Source organism: Rattus norvegicus, chromosome 5 (genome assembly GCF_021556685.1).
Source record: "Rattus norvegicus strain SHRSP/BbbUtx chromosome 5, alternate assembly SHRSP_T2T, whole genome shotgun sequence".
Lineage (NCBI taxonomy): Eukaryota > Metazoa > Chordata > Mammalia > Rodentia > Muridae > Rattus > Rattus norvegicus.
In genome coordinates, this window is record NC_141538.1 from 66,145,853 (window position 1) to 66,160,771 (window position 14,919).

The window sequence follows — 14,919 nt, forward strand, 5'->3', positions numbered from 1 at the left end:
TAGTACCTCCCTCTCTAACTTGTAGGATTGCACCCTGCACATGGGTGGGGGTGGTTTAGGTAATCAGGACGTGGCCTCTCTCTGCCCTTCTCTTTCTCACTCTTTCCTGATCTTCTTAGCACTGTCCTACCTCAGGGGCTTCTCACTGGCTCTCCCTGGCACAGTTCAACCCTGTTTGGCCAAGTCATTCTCTCAGAGTCCCTAAGCCACCAGCCTAGAATGGCTGTCCTCTTCTCTGTGGTCACATTCCTCCACTCCCTCCTGTTTGCCTTTTCTTTCCTTTGTCACCTTCTGCCTTCCCCATCAGACAGATTGCAAACTCCTTCCAGGCCTACTCTTTGGTGAAGGTGTTTGGTAAACACTGGGGATGCCCTGGGGATGAGGCCTGGAGTAAGTAGCAAGTGGTGGTCAACAGACTTGTGGTTGCCATCACTGTTATTGATCAGGCTGCCTCTCAAGACCTCCTTAAGTCAAATCTAATCACAACTACCACACCTCATGGCTCTCTTACAGTAAGGAACAGTAATTACATCTTTAATTATATCCTTTTCTACTTATGCTGAACCACATGAAATTATTATTGTTGTTATTATTTGTTAAAAAAAGGTTTGTTATATGTCTTTCTGGAGTGGTTTAAGCTAATGTATAAGCCCCTTGTGTTGGGGTTTAAATCTCGGCCAGTGCCCGGACAGAACACACCAAACCAACATGGTTCCACGTGGAGAGGTTTAATGAGAGAAGAAGAGTAGGAGAGGGGAGGAAAGACCAGCCATGAGCACTTGGAGGGACGGGGGAGATGGGGAGAGAAGGGACAGGGAAGGGGGAAGGAGAGAGCAAGAAGGGAGTAAGAGGGAGAGGAGGGGGCCAGCAGCCCCCTTTATAGTCAGGCACAGCTGGCTGTTGCCAGGCAACTGTGGGGCGGAGCATGCTGCTACCAGGTAGCTGTGGGGGTGGGTGGAGCTGAGACAGAATGCCAACACCTTGTAGATGCCCAGAAGACAGAGAGAGAGAGAGAGAGAGAGAGAGAGAGAGAGAGAGAGAGAGAGAGAGAGAGAGGAGAGAGAGTGTCGGTCGGAGGGTTAGGTCTCCTGGCCCTTTAGATGGGGTGTGAGTGCCAAGTGCCTCCCCACTGTACTGAAGAAGCGCCCCCCCCACCAACAAAATGAAAACTGTGGTATCATGTAGGGTGTTCTCATGGTGGTAGAGAGGAGGGAAACTCTCCAAGGTCTGATTCAGGGCTATTTGAAAAGAGCAAAAGCTTCAAGCGGAACAGGGGGTGGGGGGATCTGGCTGCCCTCCCCGAGGGGGCACACTTATCTCTGAGGAAGGGAAGGAGGCACAATCTCTGGTTGTCCAGAGCACTCTGCTCCTCCTGTGGAAGGCTCCATTACTGAACCGTGCAGACTGAGTCGCCACCAAGGCCACACCCACTCCCCAGATGAAGAAAACAAGGTGGAGACCAGCAGGGCAGAGATCACAGAGGGGGCAGGGTCTGTGTCTGCCACCCGCCTCAGGGTCTTTCCTCCAGACCACCTGGGCAGTGTTGGGGTGGTGGTCTTGTCATTTAGCCACTGCCTTTTTTTCATTGTTCCAGTGGCCCCAGCTTTGCTGTCAGGACACCCCACCATAGCAGTGACACACCCGTGTCTCTCTAGTAACCTCCTTAGGGTAAAGTCCCTGAAGGAGAGGCCTCGGAGCAAAGGGCAGACCCATTTCACAGACTCTTGTCTCTATGTTTGCCAGATTACCCTACAAAATGGCACGCCTCGGGCAAGAGCTCACCAGCAGTTTTAAACCTTTTATGTTCCTATCTTGCTACTTTTACAAAGCAATGAGACTGTTTCATTTAAGACCTGTTTTATAACCCCTTTTAAAATTGGAGACAGGGTCTCGTATATACTGGGCTACCCTTGACCTCCACTTGTAGCAGAGGATAGCCTGGCTTCGGTGGATGGAGTGTGAGTGCCAAGTGCCTCCAAGCGGAGGAACTGCAGGCGTTGAGTCTCCCAGTTCAGTCTATTCGGTTCTGGAGACGGAGCTCCTCTGCCAACAGAGCTGTATCCTAGCTTCTAAGCATCTGATTCTCGGAGTCAGGACTCTTGGATGCTTTGCTGTGTGGCCTTTTACCAGTCACCCCCCCCCCCTCCAGGGACAGGCGATTATCTGCCCATAGAATAAGGGTGATGGACAAGATGGTTTCTAGAGACCCTTTCAGGTCAGCTCAGAGAATCCACAACTCCACAGGACATTTTTCAAAGTACAGGATGCCTTTGTAATAACCAGAACCCGCCTTGCTCATGCCCCATCCACAGTGGCCTCCCAGATCACAAATGCACACAATGACAGGGGACTCGGGTGGTACTTAGGCTTTCAAGCTGGCGCTGGGCTCTGGCAGCCACACTTATACTTAGTGTCCCTTTACGAGGGGATAATAACACTCATTTGCAGTGAAGCTTCAGGTTGGGGCCACAGGGCAAGGTCCCTGCCACTCTGCTTCAACCCTGGAATCCCATAGCACCCTACAATGCCCACCCAGCCCTCTGCCTGTATGTTAGGATGACACAGGGTTCACCACCGGCGCTGGGGCAGGGGGAAGGAGGGGGGGGTCTCCTCTTTTAGCTCCAAGAAAGCCCTTGGGTGAGGAGGAGGGAGACAGGCGATCAGGAGGTGCTGAACCTGTTCCTTAATTGGGGCAGATGTCAGGAAATGAGGCATTAGTGTCCTGGGGCGGGCCCAGGCCTTTCTCTCCCTCCACATCCTTCAAGAGATGTCAGGAGGTGAGGGAAGCATAATGACATATTCCTATGCTGAGGTACAGGTGGTTATGAGCAAATGCCTGAACCATTCGCAGAAGAGCAGGTTCTAAGGCAGAAGGGCCACATGCTATCCCACTAGCAGGATTACAGCTGCGGTGGGAACAGAGACTCCAGTTTCAGCCAGTGAGATTCCCCATCTCGAGAAGAACGCAACACAAGACCTTCACCAAGAGGCGTCTTACAGAACTTCCCAGTCCTACACCACAGGTCTTCAAAGACCCTGGAGCCACTGCACCCTTAGACACATGCTCAGTCCCTCAATCCCAGGAGACACTATGCTCCTGGCAAGTGGACTCTCTGAGGTCTGAGTGTGGCAGTGCCAACCCTGCCCCACCATGCTGGTACACTGAACTGGGATCCTGCAGCTGGCCAGGGTGCGGACCAGGACATCCTTCCCCATTGCCCGAATGCAGGTGGGTGTCTGCTCGGCTCGGGTCCAAGCAGGTCTGAGACTGAGCTCTGGCCACTGCCAGCGCAGGGCTCCTCCTCCAGCTCCAGGCGGTGAGGCTGGTCTGGGTAGCAGACTGCTCGCCCCACCCGCGCGCCCAGGTCGCCTCAGCAGGAACGCCGGGATGCTTCCTCCTCTACCGTTTCCCGGGACTGGAAGCTGAGGCCCCCGCGAGTAACCCAGCCAGGAGAGGAACAATCACGACTCGGGTCCACGGGACACCTGGGCCACACCGGGGCCTGTCGGGACTGGCTGCCGCGCCCAGGGCGGGCCGCTCACCGCGGCAAGAGGCACGAGCGGTGCGGACTAGCCCCTAACCTCTGGAGCCCAAATCTGGGGGTCGCTGATCCTAGTCACACACTGAGTAGGCAGCCGCACCACTATCCCGTTGGGGAAACTGAGGACCGGAGCGGGACAGAGCTTTGTGTGAGGTCGTGCGGGGGTCTGGAGGATAGGTCTCCGCGACACCGGGGGCAGCATCCCTCCCGCCCCCGAGCTGCAGCCCGGGCGCAGCGAGCGTCTCGCCCTACCTTGTTGGCTGCCGCGCAGGTGGCGGCGGCGGCGGCTCCGGCTCCCGCTCCGCGCTTCACGCCGCCCGCCGAGTCCCCGCGCCCAGCGCCGCCGCCTCCCCGCGCAGCCCGGCGGGCGGGACCGGGCCGGGCGGAGCCTGGGCGGGGCGGGACGGAGAGGCCCCGCCTGTGCACCGCCCGTCGCCCGCAGCTCGGATCCTGTCCCGCGTGCACACTCTTGCCTCTTGCACGCTCTCGCCGCAGACTTTGGGTGGGACCCGGGTCCTGAGCCTCGGTTTCCCCTTGCTGAGATGGAGACAGTCACCGCGCCTGCCTCCCACGTGGCTCTAGGCTGGATCCCGCAGCGAGCGCTCTAACCGCAGCTCCGCAGGCGGCGGGAGAACCGGAGAGCCGAGGGCGGCTGCGCATCCGGGAGGGAGATCCTTCCCACTGCTGCCAGTAGGGGGCGCTGCATCCAAGCCTCTCCCGCTTTTAGCCCGGTGCTCACTGAATATGGAAGCTAGGACGTCATATCTTTCATAATAACCACGCCACACCACCTGTCTTGGAAAGAGTTCTTCGTGTCTTGTAGCGATGTATTTGGTGGTGGTGGTGGGAGCGGGACTAGCACGGTACCTGGCACATGGTAGGTATTGTATATTACATTTGATCTATCACCACCTTCAATCTAGTCATAATAATTCTCCCATTTCATAGATAAATTAAGACGTTAGCTGAGCTCTTAGCAGGCGCTATAACTAATTTAATGTGTATGTATGTATTTGTGACAGTGGGATTGAACATTAGGCCTTTGCTTGTGCTTGCCAGGCAAGTATTCTGACATTGAGCTACACTGTGAGGCCTCTCCTCTTTTTCTGAATCAAGAGTTCACTAAATTGCTCAGGTTCCAGTAGCTAGGAGTACACATCCACCACATTCAGCTCTCGTGAGTCCTTAGTCACTTTAGAACAGCAGCCTCTAAGGTCTTCCTTTGGCTCCTGCTGAACCACAGTGCCCTGGGCCGTTTTCTGAGCTGTGGGTTTCCCACATCCAAATTTCCCCTGCATCCCCAAATTCGGCCTCTTGGAGCTTTGGAAAGTTGGCTCTTTCCTCCCATCTTATTTTTGCCTTGCTACATACTCCTGGCTGGCTGTCCCTGACAATCAGGCCATTCTGCCTCCCATCTCCAAGTAGGAAAGCTGCATTCAGCTTCTTACACGGTTTCTAGGGACAGAACTCAAGCTGTCTGGCCTCTGTGACCAACACTATTGTCCTCTTAGACATTTTGCCAGCCCATTTATTAATTTTTATGGAAGGTCCCACATAACTATCTATGAACTAAAAAGAAACTTTGATCTCATCCTCCTGTCAGATTCCCAAAAGCTGGGGGCCCCATTAAGGTGTTTCTGACTTGGCTTTTTCTGGAAGCAGGCTGACTCATCTGGATGTCCCAACCCAGTAAACACTGAGCCAGGGGCTTTGGTGGTCCCCTCTCTCAACATCACTCCCACAAGCTTCTGCTTCCTTCACCTCCTTTGGAAGGTCTCTTTCAGAATTATTTTTGAAGAAGCTCTTGTTCATGGGTACCAGGTCACTTGTCTGCTGGGACAGGCTTGTTTGACAGGGAGTCTCTGGGGAATATAGACCTGTAAATCAGAGGGGATTCCTGGAACCTGCATATCTCTCCTGTGTCTGGGGAGGGGCCTCCTTGTTTCCTCTTACCTTCTCCTAATCCTGCCTCAGATGTAGAAGGCAGCCCCTGACAACCCCTAAGTTACATACAATGAGACACAACCTACCAAGGCCTGGTTAGATACCACAGGGTACATGGTGGGGGACACCACTGATTGACCTTCTATCTTCTTGTCCTGTAGAATGTGTGTGTGTGTGTGTGTGTGTGTGTGTGCGCGCGCGCGCTGTACTGGGAGAAGACAGCCCCTAGGGCAAGGGTCTATTTGAACAAAGTAGTCTGGGAGGGAGTGTGACCCTCTCACATTGATTGAGTCTTTTGGGTCCCTAGGCCCCAGTCCCTTTGTTCTCTGTGATAAGGCCTGCTGGTCAGGGGTGGGAGGGGTTGAACATGGAGTTCATCTCTGTTCTGGGTAGGAAGGTGGGGCTGTGGGATCAGATCCTCCAGCCTCAGAAGCAGTGGCCCCTGGGGAAGGGGCAACAGCTGTGGGGCGAGCAAGGAACCTGACACTCGGGGTAGCCCAGGCCCCCAGGCCCTGAGGGAGGGGCAGGCTCTGCCCCAGCAGCAGCCCAGAGAGTCTCAGGCTCACCCTCTGTTCCAGTTCAGGCAGCTCAGTCGTTCATCGTTTTTCTCTTATTTATTTGGTTTTGGAGACACTGTTTGGCTGTGTAATCCACTGTTGGAACTGCTGGGATCAGAAGTGTGTACCCCACACCTGACTCCTTTTCTCTTCCTAGTGTTGATACTATGGGTGCACCCCACAGGCAGTCATGGCCAGACCCACCCTCCCCTCTGGGTGACACTGGAGCTCTGTCTGGGCGGGAGGAAGCAATTAGTCCCAGAATGCTCACCCCCCAGGGCTAGTAGAACTCGGCTCCAAGCTCCAAGAGCCACAGAGCACAAGGCCCAGCACTGCTGGAACAAGGTGCAGCTTGGTAAGAAAGCTGCTCTGGTCCTCCAAGGAAGAGCACAGAGCACAAGGCCCAGCACTGCTGGAACAAGGTGCAGCTTGGTAAGAAAGCTGCTCTGGTCCTCCAAGGAGGAGCACAAGTGCTTAGGCAGAATTCTCTTCTAGGGAGGCGAGGAAAAGGAGAGGTGGGGGCCTTGGCTTGGTGAGGGGAGTGGTAGAGAGGATACTGTTTATCCAGCAGCCCGTGCCCACAGTTTGACCTGTTTTTGGCTTTTTGATGGTTTCTGGGAGAGCTGGTCTCCCCCTAGCATGTCCCCTCCATCTGCTTACCAACTCTCTCTGCTGAGCCAGGTGCGCTGCTGCCATGCTCGCCCTCCCAAGCCTACCTCATTGGCCCCACATGACGGGGGCACACTGTCCAAACCATATCAAGTACCTCAGGGTGGCAGGCAGGGGTTCCCCCGGGATGTCCCCTGTGGGCTGTAATCAGAAGGCAAGTTTTAGGCATGAGACTGCAGATAATAGTCTCCATAAGCAGGGTGGTCTCAACACAGATCTAGGTAGCAGCTCAGAGGGGCTACTGCCTGGAAAGACAGATGAACTTGGGGTGCCACAGGAATGGTGGCCAAGACCTTGAGCCAGAGGGTGCCATTCCCGACACCTTGTGCCCAGGAGCACTGGTAATGAGACTGCTTTTGTCCTCAAGGGGGAGAGCCATCAGCCACAGGGACGTTGCTGTATGTCGACATGGCTCTGACAGGAGGATCCGAAGATCGGGGCCACGCTCAACTGCATAGAGTCCAGGGTCAGGAAGAGTCCCAGGAGGCCTGGTCAGAAGATGAAATCCAAGCCAAACTGAGATGGCGGTGCCTCGGAGACGGTTCCGGGTGACCCAGAGTGTATCCCTGCCTCCTTCCTGTGTGTTAAAGTGCTCTGTGGGGCTGTGATACAGGCTGGCATGCCCGAGAGGCTAATGCTGGGAGAGGACAAGGCCTTGTCCGGGGTCACACACACCTCCGGCCCATTACTGAATTCTGTCTTCCTGCCAGCAGTGGTAAGCAAGGCTTTGAGGAACAGGGTGGTGGGTCAGCTGTCGCCTTCTCCTTCGTCCTCGCTGACGCAGCCCTCAGGCACTGCTCTGCCCCTGGATGCCCTTCTCTCCAAGTACTCAGCCTTCAGCAGTTCTAGCTCCCGAAGCTCAGCCTCTAGTCGCTCTCGGTGGGCTGCCCGCAGCTGCCGCAGTTGCTTCATGGGAAAGGGGTTCATATCATTGAAGGCAATGCTTGTGAGCTTCCTGAAAGGAAAGGTACAGTCAGCCAGGGCATCTGTCAGCCCTAGAATGGTGACACTCCCCTGCGGAGTGCTCCTTCCAGGGGAAAAGACCATGTCCACCTGGAGTTGAGGCTGGAGGGGGCTCAGCAGGCACCTGAGTCAGTAGGGAAGGGCTGCTCAGGAGGGCTTCCTGGAGGAGGGGCATGGGGGGCTTAGCTTTGGGGATAGGGACCAGGCTCAAGATGGTGGTGGCAGTGGAGGAAGGAGCCAGGAGGCTCCTAGTAGGAGAAACCAGTGGTGGGGTTGGTTGTCCCACACCCTGGGTCTTGACAGCAGGCACGGTGAAGGTGGGCTGTAGAGCTTGCTTTCCATACAAGGATACTGAGGGAGGGCACAGGGTGGGGCAGCAGAGGGCCGGGCAGCTCACCGGCTGTCGCAGATGGTCTTGGTGAAGAAGCGCAGGTACTGGTAGATCTCCAGGCTGTCCTGGAGTCGAAGGATCGCTTCCTCGTTGTACTTGAAGATGGCCAGAGCATATCGGAACACCACCTAGGGCACAGTGGGATTCAGGTGGGGTATAGGCCCAGGCAGGTACTGTTCGGGCAGGCTGAAGTGGAAGCCTAGAGGTACAAAGTATGGGGCAGCCAGAGGGACAGGTGACGGGGAGCCCTAAAGAGAGCACAGCTTGAAATATTGCTTTATGCCTGGCCTCTGGATGCCTGATCTCTATACATGAAGAGGCCCTGCCCGCAGGAGTCAAGGCTTCGGCGTCAGGGCCACAGCTTCCTCTCATATTGCACAGAGCACTTTGCAGTTTAAGGAGCTGAGCTCTTGGGTGTGACAGGTGGCCGTCTTCCTATACTGTGGGGCCCGGCTGGGCAGCTGGGCCCAGGCATACTGACCTTGGTCCCTTCGTACAGGAAGGCATCCCAGACTCGCAGGAGGATGTCACTGATGAGAGAGTCGGCAAAGATCACGAGGAACCAGTTGAACGTGATGAGAGAGAGGTCTACATGGCGCTGTCCCAGGTGCGCAGTCAGTCGGGGCAGCTTCTCTGAGAGGAGGTCCTGGAGCACCCGCTGGTCCACCTGGAGGGCAGAGGGGGCCCATCACTTCCTCTGCCTCCCTCTCTGCCTGCTCGTCAGAACTGCTGGGCAGGCCTGTTTCGTACTGGGGAAGGTGTGTGTGTGTGTGTGTGTGTGTGTGTGTGTGTGTGTGTGTGTGTGTGTGTATGTGTGTGAGTGAGTGTGTGTGTATGTGTATGTGTGTGTATGTGAGTGTGAGTGTGTGTATGTGTGTATGTGTGTATGTGAGTGTGTGTATGTGTGTGTGAGTGTGTATGTGAGTGTATGTATGTGTGTGTGAGTGTGTTTGTATGTGTGTGAGTGTGTGTGTATGTGTATGTGTGTGTATGTGAGTGTGTGTATGTGTGTATGTGTGTGTATGTGAGTGTGTGTGTATGTGTGTGAGTGTGTATGTGTGTGAGTGTGTGTGTATGTGTGTATGTGAGTGTGTATGTGTGTGAGTGTGTGTGTATGTGTGTGTGTATGTGTATGTGTGTGTATGTGAGTGTGTGTGTATGTGTGTATGTGTGTGTGTATGTGTGTGTATGTGAGTGTGTGTGTATGTGTGTGAGTGTGTATGTGTGTGAGTGTGTGTGTATGTGTGTATGTGAGTGTGTATGTGTGTGAGTGTGTGTGTATGTGTGTATGTGAGTGTGTATGTGTGTGAGTGTGTGTGTATGTGTGTGTGTATGTGTATGTGTGTGTATGTGAGTGTGTGTGTATGTGTGTATGTGTGTGTGTATGTGTGTGTATGTGAGTGTGTGTGTATGTGTGTGAGTGTGTATGTGTGTGAGTGTGTGTGTATGTGTGTATGTGAGTGTGTATGTGTGTGAGTGTGTGTGTATGTGTGTGTGTATGTGTATGTGTGTGTATGTGAGTGTGTGTGTGTGTGTGAGTGTGTATGTGTGTGAGTGTGTGTATGTGTGTGTGAGTGTGTGTATGTGTGTATGTGAGTGTGTATGTGTGTGAGTGTGTGTGTATGTGTGTGTATGTGTGTGAGTGTGTGTGTATGTGTGTGTGTATGTGTGTGAGTGTGTGTGTATGTGTGTGAGTGTGTGTGTATGTGTGTGTGTATGTGTGTGAGTGTGTGTGTATGTGTGTGAATGTGTGTGTGTGTGAGTGTGTGTGTATGTGTATGTGTGAGTGTGTGTATGTGTGTGTGTGAGTGTGTATGTGAGTGTGTGTATGTGTGTATGTGACTGTGTGTGTGTATGTGAGTGTGTGTATGTGACTGTGTGTGTGTATGTGAGTGTGTGTGTGTGTATGTGACTGTGTGTGTGAGTGAGTGTGTGTGTGTGTGTGTGTGTGTGTGTGTGTGTGTGTGTGTGTGTGCTGAGTAGCAGCATCACCATGGCTCCCCACACTTGGGCAGAGCAACAGGCTTTGCCATGGATCTCTCCATGGGTAAGTCCTTGGCCTCTTCACACGGCAATTAATTTGTCTCCTGTTTTCAGGAACAAACTCGAGGAGTGTCTTTTCTAAGCTGCCTCTCTAGACCCCTAGTGGCCTGACTCTTAAGATGCTTGGTGGATACTCGGGGCGGGGAGAGGCCTGGGACAGATACTGGTGGGGAGGAACAGTGTCCTGTCACATCAGGTAGCAGGAATCTAAAGCAGGAAGCTGCAGGCCACAGCTGCTAGTGACCTCTCCTGGTGGCTCTACCTTATTGATTTCGGTGGACCTGGCTGATTACTCCCTGGAACAGCTCCCTCCTCCTTGGCAGTGCCCTGATCTGTGTCCCCTCCTGTTTCTCCTTGCCTAGAACCATGACAGTCCTCCCTGTGCAAGTCAGTCTGGGCTTCAGTGTTGTTGGTGAGTACTCGGGGATGCCCTTCCGTCCATATGTCTGTCCGTCCGTCCTTCCCTTCCCTCCGAGGCATGCAGCATCAGAGGCCATGGCCAGCCTAGAGCCCTGTGTGAGCCACCAGATCCGTGATGAATGGAACCAAAGAACTGCGTGTGATCCACAGCACGGCAGGCAAGGCTGGAGGGGCAGGCTCTCCCTCTGCTGGTGACCAGGGACACTAGGCGGGGTCCCAGGCTGCCTATCTTCTCTGTTCTGAACCTGGCCAATTCTCCAAGGTCAAAGTACAACCAAAAGCAAGCTTGATGCTGGTGCTCAATGTATCTCCCTTTCAGAGATGTTCAGCTGCAGCGGTGAAATACCGTATTTCCCAGCCCGCCTTACAGCGGGGGGCACACCTAAGGCTCGGCTCTGACCAAAAGAAAGCAGAAAGTAGAAACTGCAGACTGAAACTCCAGCGGCCCACCTGTCTGCTTCTGTCGTACAGCATGGCCACAGAGGGGGTTGAGGGTGGCACAGCCCTCTTGTAACCAACTGGTGACAAGAGGGCTGTAGAACAGGGACTAGGAGCAGCCTGACCCGAGCTGGGAGGAGCCTGACCCGGGCTGGGAGGAGCCTAACCCTGCGGCATCAAGGACCATACTTAGCCCCTCCTCTCCATGAGGCCAGGTGCCGTCCCTTCACCGACCTGACCTTCTAGGTCCGGGGTGGCTCTCTCCTTGCAACTGCACCTGATCCCTGCCATCCCAAAGGGCAGCCCCGGAGGAGCGGTGGGTGTCAGACAAGACGCAGACAGGAGGGGAGAGAGCTGAGGAGGGAGGCTGGGAGAAGGAAGGATGGAGGCTGCCTCAGCAAGAACTGGGCGGGGGACGGGGACGTGACTTTGCACTGACCTTATTCCTATTCTAGAGTAGGCCGGCTGGGGGTGCTTTACCCACTTCAGAGCAGCAGTGCTCCCCAGGGATGTGGCACACATAACCACAAGCATGTGCACGGATGGCAGTCCTCACCCCCAGCACACTGCCCAGTCCACCATCCTGTGGTCCCTCTCAGTTCTTGACTCGGAGATGGCAAGGGACATAGAGTTCTGTCTCCCCTCCCTAGCAAGCAACTCTTCCCGGTCATCACCACTGGACTAACTCGCAGGTGGGCAGGACCTCACAATCTTACAGGCCCTCAGTGTAGGGAACCTCTAGCAGTCAGAGAGGGTTCAAAGGCCACTGTGTAGGAGAGGCAGAGACCCAGGGTCTGCTGGCCTGAAGGAACTCCTCTGGGATGGGGGTGCCTCAGGGGGACCATGTACCACCCCCCTGCTCACCTGGGATGCAGTCAGTGTCTTGCTGTAGTACTCAGCCGGCAGTATGGTCTCCACAATGGCCACCAGGCACCAGAAGGCACTCTCCTCATCCTCTAGGACCAACAGGGCGATGGCTGCCAGCCTGCAGAGGGGGGAGGAGCCTGGGGTGACCCACAGCAGTTGCAGTACTGCATGACAGAGGCAGCATCCTGGGTGCTGGGTCAAGTCCTCCTCTAGGGCATTGGGCTAGCCCTAATCCTGGACCAGGCTGGTAGCCATGGCGCCCGGGGTGAGACACTGTTTAGAGGAGGACACTCAGGTTTACTTCCAGAGCCGTGAAGACCAATTCAGAACAGAGACCCTGAGGCTGGGTTGCCTGGGTGGGAACTATGGTAAGAACTGTTTTTGTTTTTGTTTTTTTTTTTTTTTTGGTTCTTTTTTTCGGAGCTGGAGACCGAACCCAGGGCCTTGCGCTTCCTAGGCAAGCGCTCTACCACTGAACTAAATCCCCAACCCCGGTAAGAACTGTTTTAACCTATCTCGGCCTCAGCCTCCTCATAAGCTTCAGGGATGGGTGAGGACCAACAGTCAGCCCTGTTGGCTATCTGCCCAGAGGTTGGCATGCAGTCAGTGCTTGTAAGTACTGGCTACCTTCACTTCATGCTGGCAAGCTTTGAAAACCTCTCAGGGACACTGCCCTCCTGTCAGACCTCATGCCCTACCCACTGGCACACCCGTGTGAGCACACACAGGCTTTCCTCCTATGTGCCTTCACCTCAGTTGTGAGGCCCTACTGAGACTGGGAGCAGACAGACAAGTCTTGAGCTGAGTGGAGACATCTCCCTCAGAGAAGCACTCTGCTTCTTCAACCTTCCCTGAGGGGACACATCCAGGCCAACGCATGGATCCAGTACACTCCCTGGTGTGTCTTCCATGGACCCTGGTCTGAGGAACACAGCACATCCCAGCCGCTCTTGGAGGCTCACAGTGCTTCAGCAAAGCCTCAGGACATTCTGTAGCAACAAGCCCAAGGGAGACGGATGAGGGGGGTCCTGGGAACCATGGAGCCTCTTCTGTATGTCATACGTGAGGTCTGGGAGCAGCTCTCTTCACGGCATCTATGGGAGAAGGGGGCTGCACTGGAAGTCATGGGCTCTCTGTGGACTTACAGAAGCTTTGATTTTTATTAAAAATATTATTATTATTATTATTATTATTATTATTATTATTATTATTATTATTATTATTTTGAGACAGTCTCACTATATAGCCGGGCTGGCCTAGAACCTGCAATCCTCTGGCCTCAGTCTGCAGGTGCTGGGATTACAGGTGTGCACCACCCCAGCCTGCACTGCAGAGCCCTTTCAGAGCCGGGTGTTTATGCGTCTTTGGGCTCTTTATGGATTAGATTCAGGACTTCCGTTTTCTTCTGAGGTTCATGACTTTTAGAACAGGACTGTTTCTCACAAACAAGGAGCACCCTTTCTCCTTTCTCAGCCAATCGGGAATGAACCGCTCCTCCCTCTGGCTCTACTGTACATGTTTGCACAAACTCTCCTGGCTCTGAGCTGAGTGCAAAAAGAGAAAAACAGCCGCAGGTCTCCTGAGACAGAGGAGGCTCTTGGAGCAGGGGGAGGGGACCTGTAGAGGTCACTGGGTTCAAGAACAGACAATGTCCTGTGTGTCAACTACCACTCTGTCAGTGACCAGGGGAGGCATATGTAATTGATCATGGAACTTTTTGCTGTTGAACCTGGACACTACCCCAGAAATTCCTTCAAGGTCTCTAGCAGTTTTTTCTTATGGGTTAACTCTGGTCAAGGAAAACGTCTTAATGCACAGATGGGGACACTGGAACTCAGAAGGCAAAAGTGGCTATCACTTACGACCATCTTGGCAGAGCAGAGGGGACCCAATCCCGGATGCACAAGTTTAGCCTGCTGCTGTCTATCCTAGCCCACCTTTTCTCACAAAGCCCAGGATGTCCTCAGATCAGGAACTCCAGTCTGTATTGTTTTAGACTTCTGCAAACAGATGGTCAGTTACTGGAGGCTAGTCTCTACTGAAGCTTACCACTACTGGGCGGGGTGGGCTAAATGGGGCGCCATCTGAACAGGCCTGCAAAGGCATGTACATAGAGGGGCAAGAACTGCATTTAGTGAACTCGAATTATTTTCATAGGGAAATGGACTTTAAATGCTTGCTCTGAGCTGGCAACACACATCTCCACATTGTCTGTTACCTCAGGAAAAGGCTGCATTTTGTTGCCTTAGGTGAACTGTTTATTCTGCATGCAGTTCTAAGTTTGACCACTAGATGGTGACACAACCAGCCATACGGGGCTTGCAGTTGTAAAAACACTACCTCTCTTGAGATCCAGGCATGCTCTGGTATATGCATAGCTTTCTATTTAAAGCAATAGTATAAATATTTGTGTGGATACCAATTACGTGGGCTTGCATATCAATCTAAGCCAAGGCATTCTCGAGAGAGACACTGAGAGGCACCTGCTCCTTTTAGCTTCACGTGTCCCCTGTGGCCTTCTTGTTGGCATTGTTTCCCTCTCCACTGGGCATTCTACTCCTGAGTCTGACTTTAAGGCCCTCCTACCACGACAGCTTCCCCCGTCCCTTAGTCACTGGCCAACCTCTGGAGTTCAGAGCCCCTGTGCAGCTAAGGCCCCCCTGGCCTCCATAAAGGACACATTAGATCAGAAAAGCTTTGGGGTGGCCCAGCATCCCCTCTGGCCAAGCTCCCACTTGGAGGGTGGGTTGTAGAAAGGACTGGGGCATGGGCCAATCCAGGGCCAGAGGCTGCTGGGCTGCCACGCATAGTGAAATTCTAGAACTCTCAGATCTCAGCTGGAAGATGGAGTGTCCATCTCCACCTGCAGGGTCAGAGCTTAAAACTCACCACTGACCTAATTGCAGAGCTTCTCTGGTCCCTCACAGATTCTGCTTTCATTTTTTGGAGAGTTCTGGAAATTTTTTTTTTGGTCTGGGAGCTGGGGACCGAACCCAGGGCCTTGCGCTTCCTAGGCAAGCGCTCTACCACTGAGCTAAATCCCCAACCCTGTTCTGGGAAATTTTAAACCCAGGGCCTTGCGCAC

The 14,919-nt window shown here is 53.9% G+C and overlaps 2 protein-coding genes and 1 long non-coding RNA gene across 10 annotated transcripts in view; 1 reads left to right on the forward strand and 2 right to left on the reverse strand.

The window, feature by feature from the left end:
- Coro2a (coronin 2A) overlaps window positions 1–3,907 on the reverse strand; it is a 56,051-nt gene extending 52,144 nt beyond the window's left edge. Inside the window, exon 1 of the mRNA XM_087548942.1 lies at window positions 3,795–3,907. The gene's annotated coding sequence lies outside the window, so the exon portion shown is untranslated. The remainder of the gene's footprint in view (window positions 1–3,794) is intronic.
- Window positions 3,908–6,085: 2,178 nt separating this feature from the next.
- Tbc1d2 (TBC1 domain family, member 2) overlaps window positions 6,086–14,919 on the reverse strand; it is a 47,606-nt gene continuing 38,772 nt past the window's right edge. For 6 of the 8 annotated variants that reach the window (XR_015619702.1, XR_015619701.1, XM_087548937.1 and 3 more), the window contains 4 exon segments: window positions 11,832–11,952; window positions 8,548–8,733; window positions 8,073–8,194; window positions 6,086–7,667 (listed from right to left, as the gene is read on the reverse strand). Coding sequence is in view for 6 of the 8 variants with exons in the window: in XM_087548937.1 (XP_087405063.1) it covers window positions 7,460–7,667; window positions 8,073–8,194; window positions 8,548–8,733; window positions 11,832–11,952 (637 nt within the window). In the remaining 2 variants the exon portion in view is untranslated. 8 annotated transcript variants of the gene reach the window in all.
- LOC108350962 (uncharacterized) lies at window positions 7,340–13,023 on the forward strand. Its single transcript, XR_015620861.1, has 3 exons — window positions 7,340–7,427; window positions 8,566–8,673; window positions 10,472–13,023. It is a non-coding gene; the product is annotated as an uncharacterized LOC108350962 (long non-coding RNA).